General features: G+C 42.5%; 1 protein-coding gene across 1 annotated transcript; it reads left to right on the forward strand.

The window, feature by feature from the left end:
• Positions 1 to 801: 801 nt before the first annotated feature.
• LOC140713659 (glyoxylate reductase/hydroxypyruvate reductase-like) lies at positions 802 to 27487 on the forward strand. Its single transcript, XM_073024031.1, has 9 exons — positions 802 to 952; positions 7161 to 7291; positions 15834 to 15906; positions 17230 to 17346; positions 17434 to 17522; positions 19217 to 19321; positions 21996 to 22131; positions 23771 to 23901; positions 26085 to 27487. The coding sequence occupies exons 1-9, from the start codon at positions 867 to 869 to the stop codon at positions 26204 to 26206; spliced, it is 990 nt and encodes a 329-aa protein (XP_072880132.1). The 5' UTR covers positions 802 to 866; the 3' UTR covers positions 26207 to 27487.
• The last annotated feature ends 295 nt before the right edge of the window (positions 27488 to 27782 follow it).

The raw sequence follows: 27782 nt of genomic DNA on the forward strand, positions 1-27782 counted from the left end.
ATCTGTAGAGTGAATTCCAAATCAAAACTAATTTCTGCATGAGCTTTATCTTCATATCATCCTGGTTTATCTTGAAGGTCTCTGTCCTGTCATTAGATTACAGTAACAGGTTGGATATACCCAGCATGCCACGCTGACACTGAAATGTTAACTCTGTTTCTCACTAAGAATCTCCAGCAGTTCCTGAGCTGCTGAGTTCCTGCAGTATTCTACGTGTGTTGCTCTGGGTTTCAAGTATCTGCAGAATCTCTGGTGCCTCAGGATTCAGGTTTTGGCCGATGAGGTCAATCGTGGGAAATGTGGTCTCTTTCATAGATGGAGCAGAAGGTACCTGCAGGATGGTCTGTGACAAAGAGCTCTCCTCTGCAATCTTTATAGGGCAAGTAATGACATAGAAACTAATGACTTTGGATTTGTACCAGATCTCCATAAACCTTTTCCATTTCTGTAGGCATTAACTGAAGTCCACGAGCATCAAAATTAATTAATTCAGCAAACTCTGAGTCAGTCTGGCATACGTGTCTTTCATTATTCCATTGCAGGTTTTCCTTTCCATTTCTGATAATGCAACTCCCTCTTTCACCAGTAAATGAAAATTAGGAAAAATAAATTGCGGGAGTTGGCAGGGCTGTGATACCTTTCGATGGCTCTTTCTCTTGCTACAGATGCTGCCTGCCGAGCTTTCCTCTCTCACTAGATGGCAGCAGCGGGCACGGCGCTGTCTCGTCACACTGCCACTCGCCGCCAGGGGGCGGCCTTGAGCCGAGCCTTTTGCAGTGAGGCGGCTCCCCGCCAGGGCCGGTTGCAGTGCCCGCGTTCGCCGCCAGGGGGCGGCCACTGTCCAAAGTGTTAGGCCGTTGGCGAAGATGAAGGCGGCGGCGAAGCAGATGAAGGTGTTCGTGACCCGTCGAATCCCGCAGGACGGATTGAAGATACTGACCGAGTCCGGAATGTGAGTTCTTAGCGATGGCTGAGGCATGCGTGAGGGTCCGCCGGGGTTCTGGGGGAAAATAACATTTAAAGTGGAGTTCATGCAGGGTGTGACCTCGGTGCGAGAATAAAGCTCCGTACTGGCGTGACGGGACCTTGTCCGGCCTCGGTGCGAGAATAAAGCTCCGTACTGGCGTGACGGGACCTTGTCCGGCCTCGGTGCGAGAATAAAGCTCCGTACTGGCGTGACGGGACCTTGTCCGGCCTCGGTGCGAGAATAAAGCTCCGTACTGGCGTGACGGGACCTTGTCCGGCCTCGGTGCGAGAATAAAGCTCCGTACTGGCGTGACGGGACCTTGTCCGGCCTCGGTGCGAGAATAAAGCTCCGTACTGGCGTGACGGGACCTTGTCCGGCCTCGGTGCGAGAATAAAGCTCCGTACTGGCGTGACGGGACCTTGTCCGGCCTCGGTGCGAGAATAAAGCTCCGTACTGGCGTGACGGGACCTTGTCCGGCCTCGGTGCGAGAATAAAGCTCCGTACTGGCTTGACGGGACCTTGTCCGGCCTCGGTGCGAGAATAAAGCTCCGTACTGGCGTGACGGGACCTTGTCCGGCCCCTTGCGGGATTGATGCAGTTTCAGTGAGTGGGCCCTGTCTCTCTGCGGTAAGAGTACGGAGATAGTCCATTAGCACTCTGCACTGTTGCACATTCTGAAAGTTGTCTGCCGCGCCGGGAGAGTGTCTAAACAAGTTTGTAAAACGTACACTTTTCTAAATGGGGAGAGAATTCAAAAGGGATATCTGGTCTTTGTGTAAGATTCGTAAAGGTTGAGTAGATGGTGAGGAATGCTACGTTGGCATTCATTTCGAGAGGACTAGAATACAAAAGCAGTGATGTTATGCTGAGTTATTATAAGGTATCGGTCAGACCACATTTGGAGTATAGTGAGCAGTTTCGGGCCCCATATCTTAGAAAGGACGTGCTGACATTGGAGAGGGTTCATGAAAGTGATTCCGGGGTTGAAAGGTTTGTCTTATGAAAAGCGTTTGATGGCCCTGGGCTGCACTCACTAAAATTCAGAAGAATGAGTGGGGTGCGGGGAGAGCTTAGGAAAACCTATCGTTTGTTGAAAGGCAAACACGAGGAAATCTGCAGATGTTGGAAATTCAAGCAACACACACAAAATGCTGGTGGAACACAGCAGGCCAGGCAGCATCTATAGGGAGAAGCACTGTCGACATTTCGGGCCGAGACCCTTCGTCAGGACGCTGACCCTGACGAAGGGTCTTGGCCGGAAACATCGACAGATAGATGCTGCCTGACCTGCTGCGTTCCACCAGCACTTTGTTGTTTGTTGAAAGGCCTTGATAGAGTGAATGTGGAGAGATGGTTTCCTGTGGTGGGGAGGCCTCAGAATAGAGGAACCTCCATTTAGAATGGAGGTGAGGAATTTCTTTAGCCAAAAAGTGGCGAATCTGAGAAATTCGTTCCACAGGCAGCTGTGGAGGCCAAATCACTGGGTATATTTAAGGCAGAGGCTTTTGATTAGTCAGGGTACTGATGGGGGGGGGGAGAGACAGGACATTGGGCTGAGGGGGAAATGCGTCAGCCATAATGAAATAGCAGACCAGTAGTAATGGGCCAGATGCTCCGATATGTTATGGTCTAGTACAGCAGGCTATAGATTGGTCAGAAATTTTGGCGGAGAAATGGCAGATTGAATTTAATCCAGGCTGATGGGAGGTGTATAGCCAGCTGGTGATGTAATGTTATCAGCACCAGATCTCGAGGTGAGTGGGTGAATCCAGCTGGGTCCTTGCATGCTCTCTATCCGTGCTGGGTTGAGCGTAACTTGGTCTCGTAAGAAACAGGTCAGGTTAATGAAACGGCAGGGTTGCCGTCTGATGCTCCACAAGGCGGAAGGGGAATTACAACAAATGAGTGGGAGGTGTAGCAGTTTGCGAGGTCGGATGAAGTTGAGGTGTGATTCCTTCGCTCCTGGAAGTGGTAAGGAGCATGTGCAGCCTATTTGTCTGCACCGGTCAGGGCCTCGGTAGTCGAGAAGTTCAGCAGTTAAGCCACGTGTGGAGTGTTGTAGTTGCCACCTTACAGGCAGGAGGTAGGGCAGGGTTTGGAGAGGATCGCCTGGATTAGACAGTGCGTGCTGTAAGGAAAGGGTGAACAAATTCATCTGTTTTACTGGAGTGTTAGAGGCCAAGGGCCAGACTGATAGAAAAGTCTAAAATAGTAGGTAGAAGAGGCAAACATAGGGTAGATAGTTTCTTTCTTGGGGTAGACTGTGTCATATACTAGGGGGCATAGTGTTAAGGTGAGAGGGGCAATGTTTGAAGAGGCAAGTTCTTTTTAAACTCAGCGTGGCAGGGAGGGGCAGATACAATAACAGTGTTTAAGAAGTATCTAGACAGACACTTGGACAGGCAGAGTATTGAGGAATACACATCATGTGCAGGCAGATGGGATTGGTTCAGATTGCCGCAGACATGGGTTTCTTGAGTGGCCTTTTCCTGCACTGATGTATGTACGCAGAGAGTGGGGCTCTAATGTGAACAATGAACTGCAGTCTGACTCCTCTTGGGAATAATACACAGCTATTAAGAGACACCTGACATTGTTGATGGTGCGTTCTGGTGGTGTATTTGTTTGCATTGGATAAGAATTTTAAAGTTCCCTTTCAATGAAAATTATTTCTGTGGTTACACTCAATGTTTTGGTTTCTCTTTCAGATATACAGCATTCTTATTTCCTGATATCAATTTCCAGTCATAATCCAATTTACATTTTGAATAGCATCTTGGAATAAAACGGAGTGAACTGAGATTTTCTCAGTTCAGACTCTCCTTGTGATTCACCACAGTGACGAGCAAACATTCTGTCATCTGCTCTCTCCAGTGCACTTCCCCCTGCAAAGCTTGAAGCACGTTTATCATTTTTATCAATCTTTTTCTTTTTTCTTGATCTTCAAGACTTTCAGTAAATTGGAAAATGAAAAAAGAATATTGTAAATCTATAATTAAAAAAAATCCTGGATATTCATGGGAGGTCAGGAAGCATCTGAACAGATTGAGTCGTACACAATGGAAGCACGGCCTCTGGGCCACAGAGAGAGAGAGATTCTCACTCACTCTCTCAGACAGACAGCACTCACACACACACACACACACACACACACACACACACACACACACACACACACACACACACACACACACACACACACACACACACACACACACACACACAATCAGATACTTAGTTAGAAACATAGAAAACCTACAGCACAATACAGGCCCTTCGGCCCACAAAGCTGTGCCAAACATGTCCCTACCCTAGAAATTATGCAGGGTTACTCGTAGCCCTCTATTTTTCTGAGCTCCATATACCTGTCCAGGAGTCTCTTAAAAGACTCTATCATATCCACCTCAACCACCGTTGCCAGCAGCCCATTCCACACACTCATAACTCTCTGTGTAAAAAAACTTACCCCTAACATCTCTGTACCTACTCCCCAGCATCTTAAAACTGTGCCCTCTTGTGCTAGCCATTTCAGCCCTGGGAAAAAACCTCTGACTCTCCACATGATCAACGCCTCTTATCATCTTATACACCTCTATCAGGTCACCTCTCATCCTCCGTCGCTCCAAGGAGAAAAGGCCAAGTTCACTCAACCTATTCTCATAAGGCATGCTCCCCAATCCAGCAACATCCTTGTAAATCTCCTCTGCACCCTTTCTATGGTTTCCACATCCTTCCTGTAGTGAGGTGACCAGAACTGAGCACAGTACTCCAAGTGGGGTCTGACCAGGGTCCTATTTAGCTGTAACATTACCTCTCAACTCCTAAACTCAATCCAACGATTGATGAAGGCCAATACACCGTATGTCTTCTTAACCACAGTGTCAACCTGTGCAGCAGCTTTGAGCGTCCTATGGACTTGGACCCCAAGATCCCTCTGATCCTCCACACTGCCAAGAGCCTTACCATTAATACTATATTCTGTCATCATATTTGACCTACTAAAATGAACCACCTCACACTTACATCACAGTTACAGTAACCTTACATCCATCCCACACGACAGAATCTGCAGATGCTAGAAATCTGAGCAACACACACAAAATGCTGGAGGAACTCAGCAAGCCAGGCAGCATCTGTGGAAAAAAGTACAGTCAAGAGGTGATAAGGAGATAAGGTGTTAGAGGGAAAGGGGGGGTGAAGGGAGGAGGTGGGGGGCATTACCAGACGTTTGAGAAATCAATGTTCATGCCAGTTCTTCCAACCTGAGTGTGGCCTCATCATGACAGTGGAGAAGGCCAGGGATTGACATGTCAGAATGGGAATTGGAAGTAGAATTGAAATGGATAGCCATTGGGAGATCCCGCTTGTTCGGGTGGACGGAGCGTAGACGCTCGGCGAAGTGGTCTCCCAATCTACATTGGGTATCACCGATATACAGGAGGCCATACCAGGAGCACCAGGTATAGTATATGACCCCAACAGACTCACAGATGAAGTGTAGTCTCACCTGGAAGGATTGTTTGGGGCCCTGAATGGTAGGGAGGGAGGAGGTGTAGCCATTGTTCTGCTTTTCAAGGATAAGTGCCAGGAGGGAGATCAGTGGGGAGGGACGAATGGACAAGGGAGTCACGTAGGGAGTGACCACTGCGGAAAGCAGAAAGTGAGTCAGAGGGAAAATGTGGTTGGTGGTGGGATCCCATTGGAGGTGGACATTAATCCCTTTAGATTTTGTCTACCGTCCCATCAACTCCCCCAAAATGTTACTGTTCACCTACATTCCTGGGAGCAGTTTAGTGTGATCAGTTGACCAATTCCACGTGTCCTTGGAATGTGGGAGGAAAGCAGTGCTGTTTCTCATCCACGAAAGGTCGGCCATTGATTCTGTTCTCCTTTCCACAGATGCTCCCCAACTTGTGAGGTATAGGCAGCATTTTCTGCTCTTAGTTAAGGTTATAATAAAGTCAAAATGTTTTTCATTCTTAAATCACTGGTTTGATGAATAGACTGCAAACTTTGTACAAGTTTATTCCCAAAAGTGTTTACATTAAAGCTTAGCTGTTCCAATTATTTAAGTAATTTGGTTGAACTTTGGTAGACCATTTAGCCTGACTAGTCAGTGCCAGTCCTCTGAAACCTTCTTCAAACATTTATCAAATTTCTGTTTTATGGTTTGGCATTCCATGTCCTAATAATCCTCTGTATCCAAAATAAATTGTATAATCATTTACCTTAATCTCGTTGGGGTAGTTTTACTTTTTTGTGAAATATTTGACTCATGGAAACAGCTCTTTAGGAGCTTGCTAAATTAGGTAATTTAAACTTTTTTCTAATAATAAAGACAACACAATGAGATATTGGGACACCACCACCAAAAGCTGGCATGTTGAGTTGTGTTTCATTGTCACACCAGTCAGGGGTAGGTGCTGAGTCAGACTGCCGGCTGGCGATCGGCTGTCAGCCCAGGGCACCTCGGACACGGTGTGTGGGTGACTCAGTGCGGCGGGCAAGACTGGATAAAGACCAGATGTCGCTGTACTCAGGAAAGGGTCCATATACACTTTCTACCTCCAGCTGTCTGTCAGGGGTGGCTGGCAGAGGTGTATTGATCTCTTCCTCAGAACAGAGCCGCTGTCCCTGCTGACAAAATTAACTCCTTTATTTGTTATCTTTTTGTTAATTGTTTAATGTGTTTTAATGAAATTGATCATTAAGCATTTTTGTTAACATTTATATTATTAATTTAAGACTTGGTTTACCAAAGATGTTTAAAACCCCCTCACAAGCTGAGCTGTTAAAATTCATCAGGCTGAATTAGTCCTGCAGCTCCATCCCTGTCCAGTGTTGGCAGAAACCTGTCAGGAATGAGGGATCAGCCTTGCATCAAGAGAAAAGGCAGATGTAGGCTGTATGATTCAGCTTGATATACCAATCCCTTCTCTCCTGTGGTCTTTTAAGCAGCAATTGAGGTGTCCCAAGGAGATCTGAAGTTACTTTATGTACGCTATGTGACATCATAGGCCTCTGATGCTGGGCGTAAACAGAACTCTCCACTCTCCAGTATTATAGTGTCAGACTAAGATCTTACCTGCCAGTTAATGTGAGATTCAGTTTGCCGTTTTTGGGAGCAGCATTTTGAGTGTTCCCTTAACAAAGGGATGTGGCCTTTTGACTTTCTCCCTCTGCTGTGTTTCAGCTGCAGCATTCAGCAGTGGGACTCGGACGAGCCCATTCCCAAGAACGAGCTGCTGAAGGGAGTTGCAGGGGCTCACGGCCTCTACTGTATGTTGACGGACAAGATCGACAGCGAGGTTTTGCAGGCGGCAGGTATACCACTGCAGTTGTGTCGCAGAGTGGAACTTGGGGTTTGCACAGGAGAGTAATGTTATGCTTTGTAACTCCAAAACATAAAACTAATTGAAAGAAAAACATGGAGGTTGGGGTGTGTATGGTTAATTTCATTTTATTTTCAGTGAGGTGCGCACATAGAACATGGTGACTTAATGACGTATGCTATTTACATAGTTTTACATATTATCCTAAATGAATTATGTAAGCAACAAAGAATGCTTAAACAATATATTTACAGTATTTCTGAAAACACTTCCCAGCTTAGCTATAAAACCAACTTAATATAGAAAGCATCTCAATTCAAATATATAGTAAATTTTAAATTGTCCCATTCAGGCCTAAAGATTTAATCGCTGTGGAGGATTCCTTACTCCAGCGTGATGAAGTCTTTCCCGATGGACACCTCTCTTCTCTAACAATTGACTTTGCTCTCCTCAACTGATCAGTGTGTCGTCTCCAGGTGACATCGGATGCGACCTCTACTGAGGAGAGTGGTCCAGTTCTCTCCTTAATCTTTCCAAGTGCCTACTTTTGAACACTTCTGTTAGTCCCTCCCCAGGACTGTTTGTCCAGGAGTGAAACATTGAACCTCCTTGTTTGAGGAGCCCTCAATTTGTCTCAGGTGTTTGTCCTGCATAGTCCTTCTGGAACTGGGTTTGAGGAGATCCAAGCATGAGTGCAAGGGACAACCCAGGAACAGCATAGCTATTAAGTAGTTGGTTGTGGAATGTGCTGTGTTGCAAAATGCAAGGAGGAGATTGGTGAGCTTGTGGTTCAGTGTCAGTGTCATGTGTTCTGTTGACATTGCTCACAGTGCGTTCTCTAGGCTCTGGACGACAAAACTTTCTGCCAAGCCATTTGTAGCTGGGTGGTATGGTGCAGATGTAATATGTCTTATTCCATTCATTTTCAGAAATGACTGAAACTGTGATCCATTGTTACTGACTGGTGTCTAGAACACCAGTCCCTGCGAAAAGGCTTCTCTTCTCAGTGAGTGAAGCTGTAGTGGAGGCTACTGGGAACACTTCCAACCACTCTGTAGCTGCATCCAGTACTACCAAGGAACTTGAGCCCATGAATGGTCTGACAAAACCCACATGAATCCTTTGCCAGGGCAATGCAGGGCATTCCTGGGGATGGAGAGGCTCTGTTCTTGGCATCTTCTGGACACGTTGGCATCCCATACGGTGCAAGGCGAGCTGCTCAATCTGTTGATCTATCCCAGGACACCAGACAAAGCTTTGAGTCAACATGTTAATTTTAACCTCACCTGGATAACCGGCATGTGGCTCCTTCAACACGTTAATTTTAACCTCACCTGGATAACCGGCATGTGGCTCCTTCAACACGTTAATTTTAACCTCACCTGGATAACCGGCATGTGGCTCCTTCAACACGTTAATTTTAACCTCACCTGGATAACCGGCATGTGGCTCCTTCAACACGTTAATTTTAACCTCACCTGGATAACCGGCATGTGGCTCCTTCAACACGTTAATTTTAACCTCACCTGGATAACCGGCATGTGGCTCCTTCAACACGTTAATTTTAACCTCACCTGGATAACTGGCATGTGGCTCCTCTAACCCCTGTCAAGGGCAAATTCATCACAGCGCTGGTACAAATGGGGGATCTGGAGTTTCTGTTGCACAATCCGGCCATTTTGGGTTGCCATGTAGACCTGAGAGTGTGGGGTCTTTTCTGATTTCCCTTTGGACCATCTCTGCTGTAATAGTGAATTTGATTTTCATTAGGGAAAATACGTCAAGGGGAGTGTCCTCTTTTGTTAATTGTAATTTTTTTTTGTTATTTCCTTTTCCAATGATAACTAAACAGCCCATCAGCATTTCCATGGTCAGTTCTCCTCTCAAATTCTCTCTTGTACATTTGTCTTCCAAGAAGCAGGGTCCATGTCTGCATTTGTGCTGGTTCTGTGGATTGAAAATGGACAGTAGTGGTTGATGATCAGTGCAAGTACTGGTTGAAACATTTTATACCCCAGGCCAGACTCAAGGCCTCTCTGTCAACCTGTGCATGAATTTTCTCTATGGCAGTAAGGAAACGTGATGCAAAGGCTCATAACATGGGACATGACTACACCTGTACCATAAGGAGAGGCGTCACAGGCAAGCTTCACTGATCAGAATGTGTGAGTACAGTGTCTGACGTCACCATTTCCTTTGCCCATTGGAAAGCCACCTCACACTGCTTTGTCCATTACCATTTGTTCCCCATCTATGGTAATGAGTTCAAGAGGTGGGGCACAGTAGCCAGGTTTGGCAGGAACCTGTTATGGTAATTGACAAATCCTAAAAAGTACTGCAACTGTGAGATGTCCTTTGGCCTTGGGGATCCACCACTGCTTGAATTTTTTCAGCACACTTGTGTAATCTTGTGCATCAATGGTGTGACCACAGTAAGTGATGCTTGGTTTAAAGAATCCACACTTGTTGCATCATGCTCTGAGCCCATAATCTTCTAAACTTTTTAACACCGTCTCGCGATTTTAGGGATGTTCCTTGCCATCCTTATCGGTAATGATGATGTCACCCAGAGTCTGGACAGCCTTGCAGCACCTGGTCCGTAGCTTTCTGCCCGAGTGCAGGTGCAGAGGCTACTCCAAACATAAGCCTATTCTAACAATAAAGCCCTTTGTGAGTGTTTATGCTGAGAAACTCTTCGATTCTTCCATCTCCATCTGTAGGTGAGTCTCAGCCAAGCCCACTTGCTTAAGTGTTTTTCTCCAGAAAGGTTTGCAAATATATCCTCTATCCTGGGCAGAGGGTATTGATCCACTTTGAGTACTGGGTTGATGGTGACCTTAAAATCACCACAGATCCTGATAATCATTCTTCTTGGCTACTGGGGCCATTGGTGGTGTCCATGAGGTTCAATTAATCTTGGAAAGTTTTCCCCTTTAGATCTAGCTCACTGGCTACTTTATCACGGATGGTATCAGTAACCAGACAGTTTTGTAACACTTGGGAGTGGCATTTTCATTTGGCAATGTGCTGTATTACTTTTGGTACGTTTTAAGTTTTCCAGTGTCTCCCTTGAACACTGTTGTGGCATCATCTGGTACCTTCCTGTATTTGCTTCCATTTAATCTATTACAGGGGATGTGTTCTGCAAATGGTGGATGGATTTCCAGTCAAGTTGTAGTTGTCTCAGCTAATCACTCTGCCATAATGCTGCCCTCCTGTTGTGACTTGTTGGCTGTTGTATTTCACAGTTATGAATTTCATTCCCACAGAAGTTACCTTTTTTCCAGTATGAGTTCTCAGTTAGATATCTGCTTCAGTATCTTTGAAATGCTGTTCAAACTCATTTTGTGGAGCTGAGCCAGAGTCCAATTCCATTTTATTTAATTTGCTGTTCACTTCTGATGTAAGCCATATTGTTAGTTTTCTCATTGTAAATCTCAAGGATGCCCAGTGCTGTGTCACTCTCACCATGATCAGATTTTCATCAACAGCGTGCAGATTGGTGCGCTTTTTGAAACTGCAACTTGACTTTTTATGTTTCTCTCTTTCTTGTGCTCTCCATTTATTTTTGTCTGCCTAACAAGCTCTTTGTACGTGTGCTATGTTGTAGCATTTTCTGCAAGTTTCACCTTTAAACCTGCATTGATCTGGTGTAAGTGATCTCCTGCTAAACAGTAACAATTTATCTGGCCAGGCCGGTTTCTGCTTCAACACTGCATTTTTGTTCACACTCACTTTCTTTCCCGACTGCAATTCAGTTCTGTCTCTGGCTGTGGTGTCCATTGATACAGCAATTTCAGCTGGCTCTTTTAAATGTGAATTGTGCTTCAGTTAGGAGCCATTTTTGACTGCTTTATTTGTGAGATTCCACAAACTAAATTATCTCTCAGTGCATCATTGAGCCCGTCACTGCTCTGACAAGCTCTTCAGTTCAGTTGAAATGGACTCCCCTTGCTTTTGGTTCCACTTATGAAACCTAAAGCATTCTGCCATCAACAATGATATCAGCAAAGCTCATTTCAGCTGGTTTGGATGGAGCAGTTCGAAGCACCAGTGGCACTCAGACCTCCTTTTGCTTTAAAATACTGCTCAACTCGCACGTGTTCCTGTCATCTCTTGTGGAATCAAACACGTTTATCTTTCTGATGTAGTCAGGCATTTCTGCTTCTTTAAATTTATTATTGTTATCACCCAGTACTTACTGTTGTAACTCTGAAACATAAAACTAATTGAAAGAAAAACACAGAGCCGGGAGGTGTGTGAGTTTAGTTCCCTTCTATTTTAGTGAGGCGCACACCCATCACATGGTGTAATGACATTTGCCATTCATATACTTTGTGTCTTTAAAAAGTATTCAGCCCCCACAACTACTTTCATATTTTACTCATTTTCTAAACTTAAGATATATTGAAGTAGGACTTTTGAGCTAATCTACTAAATACTGTGCATCATGTCAAATCAAAAGAAAAATTCCAAAAATTGTCAACAATTTACTAAAAATTGATAATCAAAATTGTTCATCCCCTTTGTAATTACTATGCTAACTTTCCTCAGGTGAAATACTAAATATTACCATACCAAGTCATCCAATTTGTTGATGTAGAAAATTGAAGGATCACCTGAATAAATATCCCCTCTCTGTAAGGTCCAACAGACCAAAATGAAGACAAAAATACATTCAAGATAGTCAGGGAGATGATAACAGAGCAGCATAAATCTGGGGAACGGTACAAGATCACCTTAAAGACATAGCACATATCTTGGAGCTCAGTGCAGTCTATTGTGAAAAGTGGAAAAAATATGTAACTACAGCCACACTACCTAGGTCAGGCCACCCCTGGAAACTTAGTTGCCAGAGAAAAAAGCACTTGTAAGAGTGGTTACTGTGACACCAACGGTCACTGTGAGTGAGCTGCAGAAGTCATTGGCTGCAACTGGAGATAACGTTCATAGCTCCACAGTCTCTAAGACCTTGCACAAAAAGGGTATTTATGTAAAAGTGGCAAGGAAGAAACCCTGGCTAAAAGAAATCATATCCTTTTCTGTAAAGACTTTGCAACGCGTCACTTAGAAGATACAGTAGAGATGTGGAAGAAGGTCTTGTGGATGGAGAGAATAAAGTGGAACTTTTTGGCCTCAACACTAAGCAGTACATGTGGCGTAAATCTAATACTGCACATTGGTCAAGTAACTCTGTCCCTACTGTAGAGTATGGTGAAGGTAGCATCATATTATGGGGATGCTTTTTAGCAGCAGAAACTGGAAATCTGATCAGGACTGATGGTACAATGAATGCTGCTAAATACAGAGAGATTCTGGATTTAAAAAACCTGCAAGCCTCTGCCAGAAAGCTTTAAACTGGGGAGGAGGTTCATCTCTCAGTGAGAGAGCATTTTGGAGACAGTGATCACAATGCTATCTCCTTTACCATAACATTGGAGAGGGATAGGAACAGACAAGTTAGAAAAGCATTTAATTGGAGTAAGGGGAAATATGAGGCTATCAGGCAGGAACTTGGAAGCATAAATTGGGAACAGATGTTCTCGGAAATGTACGGAAGAAACGTGACAAATGTTCAGGGGATATTTGTGTGGAGTTCTGCATGGGTACATTCCAATGAGACAGGGAAAGGATGGTAGGGTACAGGAACTGAGGTGTACAAAGGCTGTTGTAATCTGGTCAAGAAAAAAAAGAGCTGATGAAAGGTACAAAAAAACTAGGTAATGATAGAAATCTAGAAGATTATAAGGCTAGCAGCACCGAGCTTAAGAAAGAAATTAGGAGAGCCATAAGGGACCATGAGAAGGCTTGGTAGACAGGATTAAGGAAAACCCCAAGGCATTCTACAAATATGTGAAGAGCAAGAGGATAAGACGTGAGAGAATAGGACCAATCAAGAGTGACAATGGAAAAGTGTGTATGGAACCGGAGGTACTTAATGAATACTCTGCTTCAGTATTCACTACAGAAAAGGATCTTGGTGATTGTAGGGATGACTTACAGTGAACTGAAAAGCTTGAGCATGTAGATATTTAGAAAGAGAATGTGCTGGAGCTTTTGGAAAACATCAAGTTGGATAAGTCACCGGGACCAGTTGAGATGTTCTCCAGGCTACTGTGGGAGGCAAGGGAGGAGATTGCTGAGCCTCTGGCGGTGATTTTTGCATCATCAATGGAGACTGGAGAGGTTCTGGAGGATTGGAAGGTTGCAGATGTTGTTCCCTTATTCAAGAAAGGGAGTAGAGATAGCCCAGGAAATTATAGACTAGTGAGTCTTACTTCAGTAGTTGGTAAGTTGATGGAGAAGATCCTGAGAGGCAGGATTTATTAACATTTGGGGAGGCATAATATGATTAGAAATAGTCAGCATGGCTTTGTTAAAGGCAGGTTGTGCCTTACGAGCCTGATTGAATTTTTTGAGGATGTGACTAAATACATTGATGAAAGTAGAGCAGTAGATGTAGTGTATATGGATTTCAACAAGGCATTTGACATGGTACCCCATGCAAGGCTTATAGAGAAAGTAGGGTGGTATGGGATCCAAGGGGACATTGCTTTGTGGACCCAGAACTGGCTTGCTCACAGAAGGCAAAGAGTGGTTGTAGATGGGTCATATTCTGCATGGAGGTCGGTGACCCATGGTGTGCCTCAGGGATCTGTTCTGGGACCCCTACTATTCGTGATTTTTATAAATGACCTGGATGAGGAAGTGTTGTGATGGGTTAGTAAGTTTGCTGATGACACAAAGGTTTGGGGTATTGTGGATAGTGTGGAGGGCTGTCAGAGATTACAGCGGGACATCGATAGGATGCAAAAGTAGGCTGAGAAGTGGCAGATGGCGTTCAACCCAGGTAAGTGTGAGGTGGTTCATTTTGGTAGGTCAAATATGATGGCAGAATATAATGGTAAGACTCTTGGTAATGTGGAGGATCAGAGGGTTGTTGGGGTCCGAGTCCATAGGACACTCAAAGCTGCTGCGCAGGTTAACTCTGTGGTTAAGAAAGCATACGGTGCATTGGCCTTCATCAATTGTGGGATTGAGTTTTAAGAGCGAAGAGGTAATGTTGCAGCTCTATAGGACCCTGGTCAGGCTCCACTTGGAGTACTGTGCTCAATTCTGGTCACCTCACTACAGGAAGGATGTGGAAACCATAGAAAGGTTGCAGAGGAGATTTACAAGGATGTTACCTGGATTGGGGAGCATGCCTTATGAGAAAAGGTTGAGTGAACGCGGCCTTTTCTCCTTGGAGCGACAGAAGGACGAGAGGTGACCTGATAGAGGTGTATAAGATGATGAGAGGTATTGATCGTGTGGATAGTCAGAAGCTTTTTTCCAGGACTGAAATGGCTAGCACAAGAGGGCACAGTTTTAAGGTGCTTTGTAGGTACAGAGTAGATGTCAGGGGTAAGTTTTTTACGCAGAGAGTGGGGAGTGCGTGGAATGGGCTGCCGGCGACGGTGATGGAGGTGGATACGATAGGACCTTTTAAGAGACTCCTGGATAGGTACATGGAGCTTAGAAAAATAGAGGGCTGTGGGTAACCCTAGGTAGTCCTAAGGTAGGGGCATGTTTGGCACAGCTTTGTGGGCCAAAGGGCCTGTATTGTGCTGCATATTTTCTATGTTTCTAATGACCGAAAGCACACTGTCAGATCAACCATGGAGCAGCTTCAAATAAAGAAAATTAATGTCCTTGAGTGGCCCAGTCAGAGTCCTGACCTTAACTCAATCAAACATCTCTGGCAAGACCTCAAGATTGCTGTCCACTGCAGCTCCCTAACTAACCTGGTAGAGGTTAAACAGATTTGCAGGGAGGAATGGGTAAATCTGGCTCCATCTCGTTACACAAAACTAATAGAGACTTGTCCAAAAAGACAACTGGCTGTAATAGCTGGGGGAGGTGGTTCAACTAGGTACTGAGCAAAGGGGAATTAATGCTTTTGAACTACCAACATTTCAGTTCTCAAATTTTTAGTTTTCCATGCTTTACAATTTTCCCTGTTTTTTGGGCTCTACTGTGGGGGAGAAAAGGAACATGTGATTCACAAATAAATATTCCCAGTTAAATTGATCAAAATTCCTGTTTGTAATACTCTTGAGAACAGTTGGTTAGAGGCTGAATACTTTTACAAGGCGTAATGAATTATTTAAACAAAAAGAATACTCAAACAATATATTTACAATATTATTTAAATATTGAAATATTAAATACACAACAAGTAACATCTTTTATCCGAGTTTAATAGTCCATAAAAATGCCTGTAATAATCTATCTACGTCTTCAGCAGAACAGTAATGGATGTGCTTAACCCAATGATTAAATGACAATTATTCCGGTTTTTCTTCCCTTAAGGAAGAATTTGCGGGCAGTTCTTTTTTTCCCAAGGAAATGCCAGAAACGGTAGGAATGATAATGCTTGTGCAGCTCCCATGACTTCCCAGCAGCAGGGTCGGTCTGCTGCCTGCCAGAGAGGTGCTGGTGAATGGCTAAGATTGTGGTGTGCATCTGAGGGGTCTGTTCTCACTGTGTTACAGGGCCAAGTTTGAAAGTTATCAGCACATTGTCTGTTGGATTTGACCATCTCTCGCTGGGAGAAATTCAAAACCGGTAAAACAGCTTTTTATTGTTGCAGATGAAAATGAGCAAAGTCATACTGTTACCGAGCCTTAGAATCAGACAGTGTGTGTGTCACATCCTTCCAGTGGAAGTGACGGGCAGGAGGTGGGATGCTTTTTTGCTATTGTCAAATTGCCATGCTCACTTACCTTGTACTACCCTTTTTTTTAAACTTCATCTTTCCTGCCTTCTCTTTCTTTCCCTTTATATTCTTCCTCTGCATGTCAAATCCTGTCTTTTTTCATAATTTTTCCCATTTTTGGCAGAAGGTCATTGACTTGAAATGTTAACTCCCTGACCTGCTGAAAATTTCCAGCATTCGCAATATTTCTGTCACATCCAGCCCACTGATTTTGTAATTGAAGCAACCAGTATGTATTGATGGTAGTGTCACAGACTGAAACCTGAGAGATTCACAGGTTAAAGTGGCTCCTAATATCTGTAAGCGAAGTTCCAGTCTTGGAAGCAATCAGCTGCAAGCTATCTTATTCACCTTCTGAAACTAATTCTCATCCAGCTTAGATTTATGACACTGTTGGCTTTATTTTTTGGTTAGAGTAACAGATGAGGTGAGGAGTAAAACAGCCTGATGTTTGGCTCCTTAAACCTCCCAGAACAGGAAATGCTGTGTGGTTCTGTCAAATAATGGTTCCAGATGGGAGTATGAAGATTTGCACTACCCTATAGTATTCTATAATGTCAATCTTGGATCAATACTCTGTTACAAACTGTTTGTCTGGCACTTTTCATCATATTGCTCCAAAATCCTTTCCCCTTTCCTGAGTGAGATAGTCTTTTTATTTTTGCTAGTTGTTCCTGAATCGCCAGTTTCATAGGTAATGGATTAGAGGTGGCTACAGCAGGTCAGGAAGTGAGAGTAAAAATGATAGAAAAGCAGTAACACACCAACCAGAACAATGTAATGAGTCGCTGCATCCACACGACCATCAAGCACGCCAGAATTTTGTAATTCAAAATGTCATTCCAAGGTTATTCTTTTGTGCAGAGTTTCAAAGCCTGCCATCAGAGCAGAGGAGTTGGCACAGACTTGTGGTCAGGTCTCATGTAGTAGTGTAAGGTTACCTGGAGATCTGAACACATCTACAGTGCTGCACGGTGACTTTCTTCACTTTGTCACTGTTTGTGGCTTATCAGATTCTTCACAAAGAGTATTTGAACTCTGCTTTGACAATACTTCCCGATCCAGTAATGCACCCCTTATCATTAGATAGTGTTCTATTTGCTTTTCCTAGCTGCCGTGCATTTATGCCCTCTGGTTACTTGAGCAGTTCTAACGTTTTCCTCTGTGCGAAGGGGAGTCCGTGTGGGCTACACTCCTGATGTTCTGACTGACTCCACTGCTGAACTCACCGTGGCGTTACTCCTGGCAACGTCTCGCCGATTGATGGAAGCAGCAGAAGAAGTTAAAAAGTAAGTGGCGGTCAGAGGAAGTGCAGTGTTATTGGGAAGTCGGATTGGTTATTCTCAGGGGCTCACGAGTGTGTTTGTCTCTTTCAGTGGAGGATGGACTGCGTGGAAGCCCCAATGGATGTGTGGCCATGGATTGGCCGGAAGCACCGTGGGAATAGTGGGTCTAGGAAGAATAGGTACACCCAGAAAATGTTTTCTGAGGTCATAGGTTCAACTATCTTGCATGTTGTAAAAAAAAATGCAGAATTATTCAGTTGTTGAGTAAAAACATTTTATGGTTAGTGTTTAGTATCCTTACGCTGCTTGAAACTTTGTCCAGACACTTTTTTTTCTCTAGCTTAGCTTTTAGTTACTACGAGGGGTGATTGATGAGTTTGTGGCCTAAGGCAGAAGGAGACAATTTTAGAAAACCTAGCACATTTATTTTTCACCCTCCCCTAGTGTTGCCACCATGTCCCCGTGGACCTCCTTGGGTGATAAGCCCTTGAGACCGAGGTAGCGGATGACTGCACGAAGGCCGATGTCTGTTTTCTCAGACAGTGCTTACTTGCAATTTTCAATTATCTGAAACAGAAATACCACAGAAGTTACTAACTTCAAACTTTCTGCATTATCACTCAGAGTTGAACTGCATGTACATGTAATGAGAGCTGTATAACTCATCTCCTTCTACCTTAGGCCATGAACTTAACAATCACCCCAGCTGTGGACCACTTTCTGAAGGTCCAAGACGCCGACTTCTACAAAGAAGGGATCCGTATGCTCCACGACTGCTGGACTGTGTGTAAATATAGGAAAAATAAATGTGCTAAGGTTTTCTAAAATTGACTCCTTCTACCTTAGGCCACAAACTTATCAATCACCCCTCATAAATAACCAAAGACTTTACTAAATGATGTGTGTGAATTTATATATTTGGTAGAACTTTAGTGCATTGTTATGATTTTAGGTTATACAGTGGTAGGAAAATTGTATCCCTGAAGTGCAGTTGCTTCAGAAATAGAAATTGACTATCCTGTCTGTGGAGTGAATTCTTGGGCAGTGAGGTGCATGAGGACTTAAAGATTCTACAGATGCAGATACTGGGAAGCCAAAACATTGACTGTTTATTCCCCTCTACAGATGCTGTCTGACTTGCTGAGTTCATCCAGCATTTTGTTATGTGATGAACTCTCTGTTCAGCTGATGGGGTTTAAAGGATATAATACCCTGATGACACCTTTCTTTATAAATCATCCCATCTCGTTCCTTCCCCCAGCCAAATATTTGCAAATGCTGAAAACCTCAAGCAGTACTAGAAACTGTTAAGAGATGTTCAGAAGGCCAGTTACGATCTGCGTGGAGAGGAAAGTTCACAAGATGCTGTATGTCCTCATCACTTTTGGGTTTCAACACTTACCTTTCAGTTCTAACTGTGGACTGCTTTCAGGAAGAGGTTGTATGCAAAACACATGATAAATTCTGACAATAAGGTGAACTGCCTACTTTTTCCACAAAGCACTGACAGCTCAGAGTGATGTACAACAAGTCTGTGCTCCAGGGAGACGAGTCCTTTTTGTCAACTGTTCTTCTCTTCTAATCCCACTGATTAACTAAATTTAAGACCTGATTAGACAATGTAGCCTGACACAGTTAATGGTCATTGGCACAGATCCTAACCCTCAACCCCCTCGTTGTATAATTCAAATCCTAGGGTCGGTTTTAAACACAGAGGCAATATTCCTGATGTTTATCCTTGAAACTATAATGTGTTATTTAATTTTCTGAGCTTTCTCTATGTAACTTGGTAACTATGGTTGTCTGCATTACAATTACATCTCTGATGGTAAGGTGTGTTGTAGCTTTTGTTTCAAGCACTGTTTTGTTTTAGGCCTTGCAATTGCTCAGAGACTGATGCCATTTGGAGTGAAGAGATTCCTATATACCGGACGACAGCCAAGGCCAGAAGCTGCTGCCAAAATACATGGTGAATATGGTAAGAAGCAGTCTGGGAAGTTCAAATCAGCCTCATGGCTTTGAATTGTAACGTCTCCACTAGTTTTAAGCTAATTACAACTCATATTTGCATCTGTCAGGATTTCCCTTTCTACTTTATCCAAGATCTTGCCACTCACTTGTGTTTTAGGGATTACATCTCACACAGATTCTCAATTTCTTCCAGTGTTGGACAGATACATTTGTAGAAACACTTCCTCCTCACTACAATCCTAATATTTGTTAAGACAAATCAGTTACTTGGATAATGAGATCCTATCCCATGCCAAAACTCCCCAAGAGGTTTCAAAATTCCAGTAACCATAGTTACCAGTAAGGGTGAAGTTCTTTAAGCCAAATAGCCTTCTGTCCTCAGGAATCTGACTTGATTGTTTATACAGCGCCTATAAGAAGTATTCACCCCCTCCCTTGGAAGTTTTCATGTCTTATTGTATTACAACATTGAATCACAGCAGATTTAATTTGGCTCTTTTGACACTTATTAATAGAAAAAGACTCTTTTGTGTCAAAGTGAAAAGAGATCTCTACGAAGTACGCAATCTAAATTATTTACAAATATAAAACACAAAATAATTGAATGCATAAGTATTCACACCCCCCCCCCCTTAAAATACACCAATTGGTGCAGCCAATTGGTTTTAGAAGTCACATAATTAGTTAAATGGAGATCTGTTTTTGCAGACCTGTGTGCAGTCAAGGTGTTTCAATTGAGTGTAGTAAAAATACACCTCGATCTGGAAGGTCTACCTGCTGGTGAGTCAGTATCCTGGCAAAAACTACACTGTGGTGACAAAAGAATTCTCCAAGCATCTCCACTAAAAGATTATTGAAAAGCATAAGTCAGGAGATGGATATAAGAAAATTTCCAAGTCACTGAATATCCCCTAGAGTACTGTTAAGTCAATCAAGACAATGGCAGAGTTGTATATCTGCCTAGAGCAGGCCGTCCTCAAAAAACTGAATGACCATGCAAGAAGGGGACTAGTGAGTGAGGCCACAAAGAGACCTATGATAACTCTGGAGGAATTACAAGCATTAGTGGCTGAGATGGGAGAGACAGTGCATACAACCACCTTTACAAATGAGAGAAAATCTGCAGATGCTTGAAGTCGGAGCTACACACATAAAATGTTGGAGGAACAGCAGGCCAGCTGAGTTCCTCCAGCAGTTTGTGTCTGATACAACAACTGTTGCCTGGGTGCTTCATCAGTCTCAGCTTGATGGGAAAGTTGCAAAGAGAAAGCCACTGTTGAAAAAAACTCACATGAAGTCTCAGCTTGAGTTTGCCAGAAGGCATGTGGGAGACTCTGAAGTCAGCTGGAAAAGGTTTCTATGGTCTAATGAAACCAAAATTGAGCTTTTTGGCCATCAGACTAATCGCTATGTTTGGTGTAAGCCAAACACCGCACATCTTCAAAAACACATCATCCCTACTGTGAAGCATGGTAGTGGCTGCATCATGCTGTGGGGATGCTTCACTGCAGCAGGCCCTGGCAGGCTTGTGAAGGTAGAGGGTAAAATGAATGCAGCAAAATACAGGGAAATCCTGGAGGAAAACCTGATGCAGTCTGCAAGAGAACTGTGACTCAGGAGATTTGTTTTCCAGCAAGAAAATGACTCCAAGCATAAATTCAAGGCTACACAGGAATGGCTTAAAAACAACAAAGTTAATGTCCTAGAGTGGCCAAGTCAGAGCCCAGATCTCAATCCAACTGAGAATTTGTGGCTATACTTGAAAAGTGCTGTTCACTCACGATCCCCATGCAATCTGACAGAGCTTGAGCAATTTTGTAAAGAAGAACGGGGAAAGATTGCAGTGTTCAGATTTGCAAAGCTGATGAAAAAAACTTCCCGCACAAACTCAAGGCTGTAATTGCTGCCAAAGGCGCTTTACTAAATACTGACTTGAAGGGGTGAATACTTATGCAATCAATTATTTTCTGTTTTATATTTTTAATTAATTTAGATCACTTTGTAGAGATCTGGTTTCACTTTGACACGAAAGTCTTCTTCTGTTGATCATGTCAAAAAAAGCCAAATTAAATCCACTGTGATTCAAAGTTGTAAAACAATTAAGCATGAAAACTTGCATGGGGGGCGGGGAGCTGAGCACTTTTTATAGACACAGTAATGAGAGCCACTGGTAATGGATACTTTGCCTTAGGCAAAGGAAACTCATTCCAAATAGCTAAACATTGCATGCTTTCCTAATCATAGTCAACCTAATTTGCAGAGAGTAGCCCGATTGGAGAGCCATTTTGTGGATTTATGTATGTCTGTTGCGGGGAAAACGTGACCATCAAGTGTACCGTACCCTCCTGTAGCTTCAAATTTAGAGATTTGAGCAATACTTGTTAAAAGTGTGTTTACTTTCTCTTTTACGCTACTTTGAAGGGCTTCTTGTGGTATGTTCCTCTTGCCATCTTATTACTGCATTTCCTCTTTTAGATAATGTTGGCTAGTCCAAAGCTCATTAAATTTAGTGATGGAGCTTTCCTTTCTTCATTTCACCGTTAGATTATTGGTGTGCCGTCGATGTATTGCATAATACAAACTGAACAAGAAGTTAATTGCAGGAAACAATGTCCAATTTTATGTAATCCTGGTAAAGGATACTGAATATCACAAATGAATCTGTGGCCCATCTTTCACAGTGCCTCTGAATGAATTGGCTGAAGAATCAGACTTCATTGTTATATCGTGTTCCTTCAGTCCTGAAACCAAGGGAATGTGTAACATGGACCTGTTTTCCAAAATGAAGAAGACAGCAGTATTTGTTAACACCAGCAGGTAGGTCAATGACAAAATGGCCCAGCTCTGCATAATACTCTCATGTCTTTATCACAGAAGCTAATTTAAAGGCATCTTTACAGCACTGTGTATTTAGTTTTTTAAGGACAATTTCCTGTTCAAAGTTGATCTGCAGAAACATTCATTCACTGAGTGTCCATCTCCTGTGTTTTTCACTATGGTCTCTGCTACGGGTTTATCTCAGCTCACATCTGGACAGGATAATTGAGAAATCGTTTGTTGTCATTAGTCCACAGTGTCCACTGTTATTCTATCGTGAGACCAACAAAATGTCAGAAAGACTTCAGTCTGTTTCATCTGGTAATCCCTATAAACCTATTTGAGGCAAATAGGTGCTGCCCTAGTATGAAGGTTAAGCAATTGGTATTTGTAATTTAGTTCAGTGTAGGGAAAACTGTTAAGAGGTTTGATGATACAAAAATTGGCAGTGTGATTGAAATCCTAAGCTAGGGAGTTATCAGTGGACTGTGCGCTCCTGAAAAGTGATGTAATGCCGTTAATAATCTTGTATAATACATTGCTTTGGCCAAAGCTAGAGTTCTTTATAGGAAGGACTTTGAGAGCATATGGATAACATTTATATGGATATTATCAGAGCTGGGAGTTATGTTTACATGGAAGAACTGGCTATGAAGAAATAGTTTTCATTGGGACAGAGGAGACAGCTGAACATGAATGGTCTATTTCCCATAGCAAAGGGAGTGGTAACAAATAGATGGAACTTTAAATTAATTCCTGGCAAGATTAGAATAGAGTTGGGATAGACATGAGACTGTGAGAGGCTGAGACTGATTGCTAGAAGGGTCAAGGAGATGGAAACCCTCTCTCCATTAATAATTACTCAAGTAGCTGTAATCTACTAAGAGCAGATAATAACCATGAATGCACAAGTGAAATAAACACATTTCATTTAGTCCAGCACAGCACAATGGGCTGAATGGCCTCATGTGTCATATTATAGTGATTCTATATTTGTTGGATACTTGTTTGCAGCAGTAAGTGACATAAATTGAACCACTGGAGTTCAAGTTTTGATTTACAAACTCTTGCCATAAATGTCTTGTCCCTTTAAGTCTCAGAACATGCCATGGCAGTATTGATCTTTGAGTTTCTACTTTAGTGTTAACACCCCTATGGCTTGTACATTCTGAATTAGCTAATCTTGGTGCAGGAGAGAATGACAAAGCTGTTACTTAGAACACTGCTGGAGACAGGGAACATTCATCAAAGGTTTCTGTTCACTATACTGTCAGCTGCTAGAAATGCCTTCTACAGCATACAGGTGTAGTCAAATCTAGACTTTCTTTAATGACCTCCCCCTCAACAGCTTAAGAATCACTATCCAAAAGGTAGTGACAGACTGTGTGCCACTAAAAGTCAGTACTTGACAGAGAACAAAATGAGTGGTTGAAGTTAATGAATGTATCTAACATGCAACTACACATCAGTGAGTGGCAAAATGTTGGTTAAAATAGAAGGGGAAACCCTGACACTGACCAGTATGAGAAATAATTATTATTCTGACTGTAAAGCCACAGAGAAAACATACAAATCTGGCCAAACTGGAAGCTTTCCCTAAAACACAGCCTCTATTTCTGATGATTTCTCTGCCCTACAGGGGAGCAATGGTAAACCAGGATGATCTTTACAAGGCTTTGACCACTGGACAGATTGCTGCAGCAGGAATGGATGTCACTGATCCAGAGCCATTGCCCACCAATCATCCTCTGTTGTCACTGAAAAACTGCGGTAAATTTTAATTAATGTTATTTGAACTTACATGGGCAATCATCCACATGAACATAGTGAAAGTTACCTTAATATGGACAACATACTTTTTTAATTGTGGCCATTTTTGCCAGTATATTTTTCTTCCATGTTCACCTTGCTCTCGGGATGTAATTATGTTTGCACGTGACACAGACATGCTGCAAGATAGACGGTAAGCTGTATGTAAACTGCAGGAAAATCTCAATGGATTGAGCAAGTGGACAGAAAAATGACAAATAAATTTGACTGGAAAATGTGAGGGAATAGACAGGTGCAGAGCTAATGAGGCAATAGAACACAGTAAATAGCTTGTTGAGAAGTGACAAGGTACACACGAGGAATGTTGATGTTTTATATGTACATGCCTGAAGGCAGCTGGGGAAGGCATCTAGAAAAATGTACATATACTTCCCTTAATGATTAAGACACAAATATTTCTCTTATTTTCTGAAGATATGTAAGGCCATTCAGAGCATCAAGTCTATTCTAGCTCTCAGTACAATCTCAGTCTCATTCTACCATTTGTTTTCTTTGTAATCTATTCCCTCTCATTTGCTTTTCAACTCTACACTGATATTCCTGCCACTGACCAACACCAGAGTAATTAAGACCACAAGACGTAGGACAGAATTAGGCCATTTGGCCCATTGAGTCTGCTCTGCATTTTCCCCCTCAGCCCCATTCTCCTGCCTTCTCCTTGACCAATCAAGAATCTACCAACCTCTGCCTGCTGAGGCAATGATCTCCACAGAATCCCTGGCTAAATAAATTCCTCATCTCCATTCTAAACGAACATTGCTCCATGTATTTGGAGCAAAGATGACTGAAGGAAGGTTTAATATAGAGTCCAATAAAGGCAGACCAGATTTATTTTATCCAACAGAGAGGCCAATAATGTAATGTAATTGGAAGATTGTTTAGAGCACAATCTCGGGGGATTTCATTTATCCAGATGTTAAAGGCCTAGAGCTCCTAAATGGTTGATGGATGCAGAAACCATTATCATCTTTAAGTAGCAAACACGAGGAAATCTGCATGCTGGAAATTCAAACAACAAAACAACAAACAACCACCCTCCTGACGAAGGGTCTCGGCCCGAAACATCGACAGCGCTTCTCCCTATAGATGCTGCCTAGCCTGCTGTGTTCTACCAGCATTTTGTGTGTGTTACCATCTTTAAGTAGTACTTGGATGACTACATTAAGACCAAAGACCATAGACCATAAGGAGCAGAAGTCGGCCATTTGGCCCATCGAGTCTGCTCCGCCATTTCATCATGAGCTGATCTGATCTCCCCTTTAGTCCCATTCCCCCGCCTTCTCACCATAACCTTTGATGCCCTGACTACTCAGATACCTATCAATCTCTGCCTTAAATACACCCAGTGACTTGGCCTCCACTGCCACCCATGGCAACTAATTCCATAGATTCACCACCCTTTGGCTAAAATTTTTTTTTCACATCTCTGTTCTGGATGGGCGCCCTGCAATCCTCAAGTCATGTCCTCTCGTACTAGACTCCCCCACCATGGGAAACAACTTTGCCACATCCACTCTGTCCATGCCTTTCAACATTCGAAATGTTTCTGAGGTTCCCGCTTATTCTTCTAAACTCCAAGGAGTACAGTCCAAGAGCGGTCAAACGTTCCTCATATGTTAACCCTCTCATTCCTGGAATCATTCTAGTGAATCTTATCTGAACCCTCTCCAATGTCAGCACATCCTTTCTTAAATAAGGAGCCCAAAACTGCACACAGTATTCCAAGTGAGGTCTTACCAGTGCCTTATAGAGCCTCAACATCACATCCCTGCTCCTGTACTCTATTCCTCTAGAAATGAATGCCAACATTGCATTCACCTTCTTCACCACTGACTCAACCTGGAGGTTAACCTTAAAGGTATCCTGTACGAGGACTCCCAAGTCCTGTTGCATCTCAGAACTTTGAATTCTCTCCCCATTAAGTACCACAATATGCAATAAAATGGGATTAACAGATTTTTTCCCCCACTGTCAGGGATATGCTGGTCTCAATAGCATTTTTTTTGTATATTTCAGTAATTCTAATAAAGTGTAATTACTGTAAAGAACCTTTTAATGACCTGGTATAATATAAATCTCGTGGTGTAAACTTGAAAGCTCACGTTGTGATGATTTCCTTTCAGTTATACTGCCTCACATTGGAAGTGCCACTTACACAACTAGAAACACCATGTCTGTACTGGCAGCCAACAACATCCTGGCTGGTCTAAAAGGAGAGCCGATGCCAAGTGAACTCAAACTGTAACTGGAGAGATTTGTTCATGTGCACACAGAAGAAACATATTCTTTCAAAATTGTATGTGTGAATTTAGTTTGGAATATTTGAACAATTAGTTTATTAAAATTTGAATTTTAAAAATTGAAAACTTGTAATTGAATTAAAATTATAGGCAAGTAAAAGTGGAAAGTCAGGCTTTGCTTACATTTGAAACTATCAAGCAAAGTGAAGCTCAGTCTGGTGTAATGCGGCCATTTAGTTCCTTGAACCTGGAGATCGTGATTGATCTCTGATCCAGTTCCATATACATGCACTTTCTAGTTTCACATAAGATGATTTTAAATAAATGACCCAGAGTCAGTTGCTGTTTGTGGAAGGGCCTTCTATTTTTTTTGCCATACTTTGTATTCTGGAAGTCATTCTAAATTTTGAAACATGACCTTCTAGTATATCTTCAAAATTCAAAAATGTCAGCCTGTAATTACGGTAATCCTTTGAAAAAGTGTAGTGTGGATAGTGATATCTGAGCTCAAACACCAGTATATCTATCCTCAAGATACTGCTGTCTGAGTTCTGGGTATAATATCAAGGCCAGCACTCCATTAGCCGTTTAATTACATCTTGTACATATTTTTATAAGCTATGTACATGGATTCCACTGTTCCAAACTGTTATGTACCTTTACAGTCTTTTCAATCATTGAGGTGAAGCCATTGATGCTCTCTTCCACTTCTAGAAGGCAATGCTGACATTACAGAACATAATTTTCATTCTCAAAGAATTGAAGTATTAACTAAGTTAAAGGACATGAAAGCAGTGTTGTTAATGGAGTTTCAATAATGAATCACGTCGGTCAGTTCAAAACATGTTATACATGGTCCAATATTGGACTTGCTATGCCCAGACCCAGGAATGTACAAATGCAATTCATTCATTATTCAACTTCACTGACATAAGCCAAGCTTTAACTTTAGACGGACTTGCTGCTGGGGAATATTTCCAATTTTATTTGCACTCCAATCTTCAGTTTTACAGTCCCCAGACCACATCAAGTAAATAAATTCAAAGTCAATATAAATTTAGTGGTTTGGAGATATCCTGGGGATCATCATCAGATCTGACATTATTGTTGGGAGCAATGAAAAGGTTTATTTTCTGTCAGTAATTAGGAATCATTTATAAAATTGACATCTTAATGCATTTTTTGTTTATTTTTCAAAGTTGTACTTGCACTCCTATTCTGTTTACTGAGAAACTATCTGTAGTGTAAATGTGCAAGTCTGTTAATAATAAAATTCAGATTGAAAATCTGGTATCATTATTTCAGAATATTTATATAGTTATTGCATGTATGGCTAATGCATGTTGGTTATATTGTACCAAATCTAATTGTATTTCTTTGAGAATTTAGTCCACAAGAATTTTTTAATTTCCAAAGAGTACCACTGAAGCTGTTCTTTAGCCAATATGGGTCTGAGTGTGACTTTAATCCCCTACCACTGCAGTGTGTGACAAACCACTGAAATGGCTTAACAAATCAATCAGTACTAGTATTTTTAAAGAGGGAGATTATCAATTTCTCCAGATGAGTAGAAATGGGCAA

This window comes from Hemitrygon akajei, chromosome 2, assembly GCF_048418815.1.
Source record: "Hemitrygon akajei chromosome 2, sHemAka1.3, whole genome shotgun sequence".
NCBI lineage: Eukaryota > Metazoa > Chordata > Chondrichthyes > Myliobatiformes > Dasyatidae > Hemitrygon > Hemitrygon akajei.

What these genes read in the sequence shown, in the direction of transcription:
- LOC140713659 (XM_073024031.1), top strand. Translation starts at nt 867, where the DNA reads ATGAAGGCGGCGGCGAAGCAGATGAAGGTGTTCGTGACCCGTCGAATC. An exon ending in CTGGGAGAAATTCAAAACCG is followed by an intron (nt 15,907 to 17,229) that starts GTAAAACAGCTT and finishes CTCTGTGCGAAG; the next exon opens with GGGAGTCCGTGTGGGCTACA. An exon ending in GTATTTGTTAACACCAGCAG is followed by an intron (nt 22,132 to 23,770) that starts GTAGGTCAATGA and finishes TCTGCCCTACAG; the next exon opens with GGGAGCAATGGTAAACCAGG.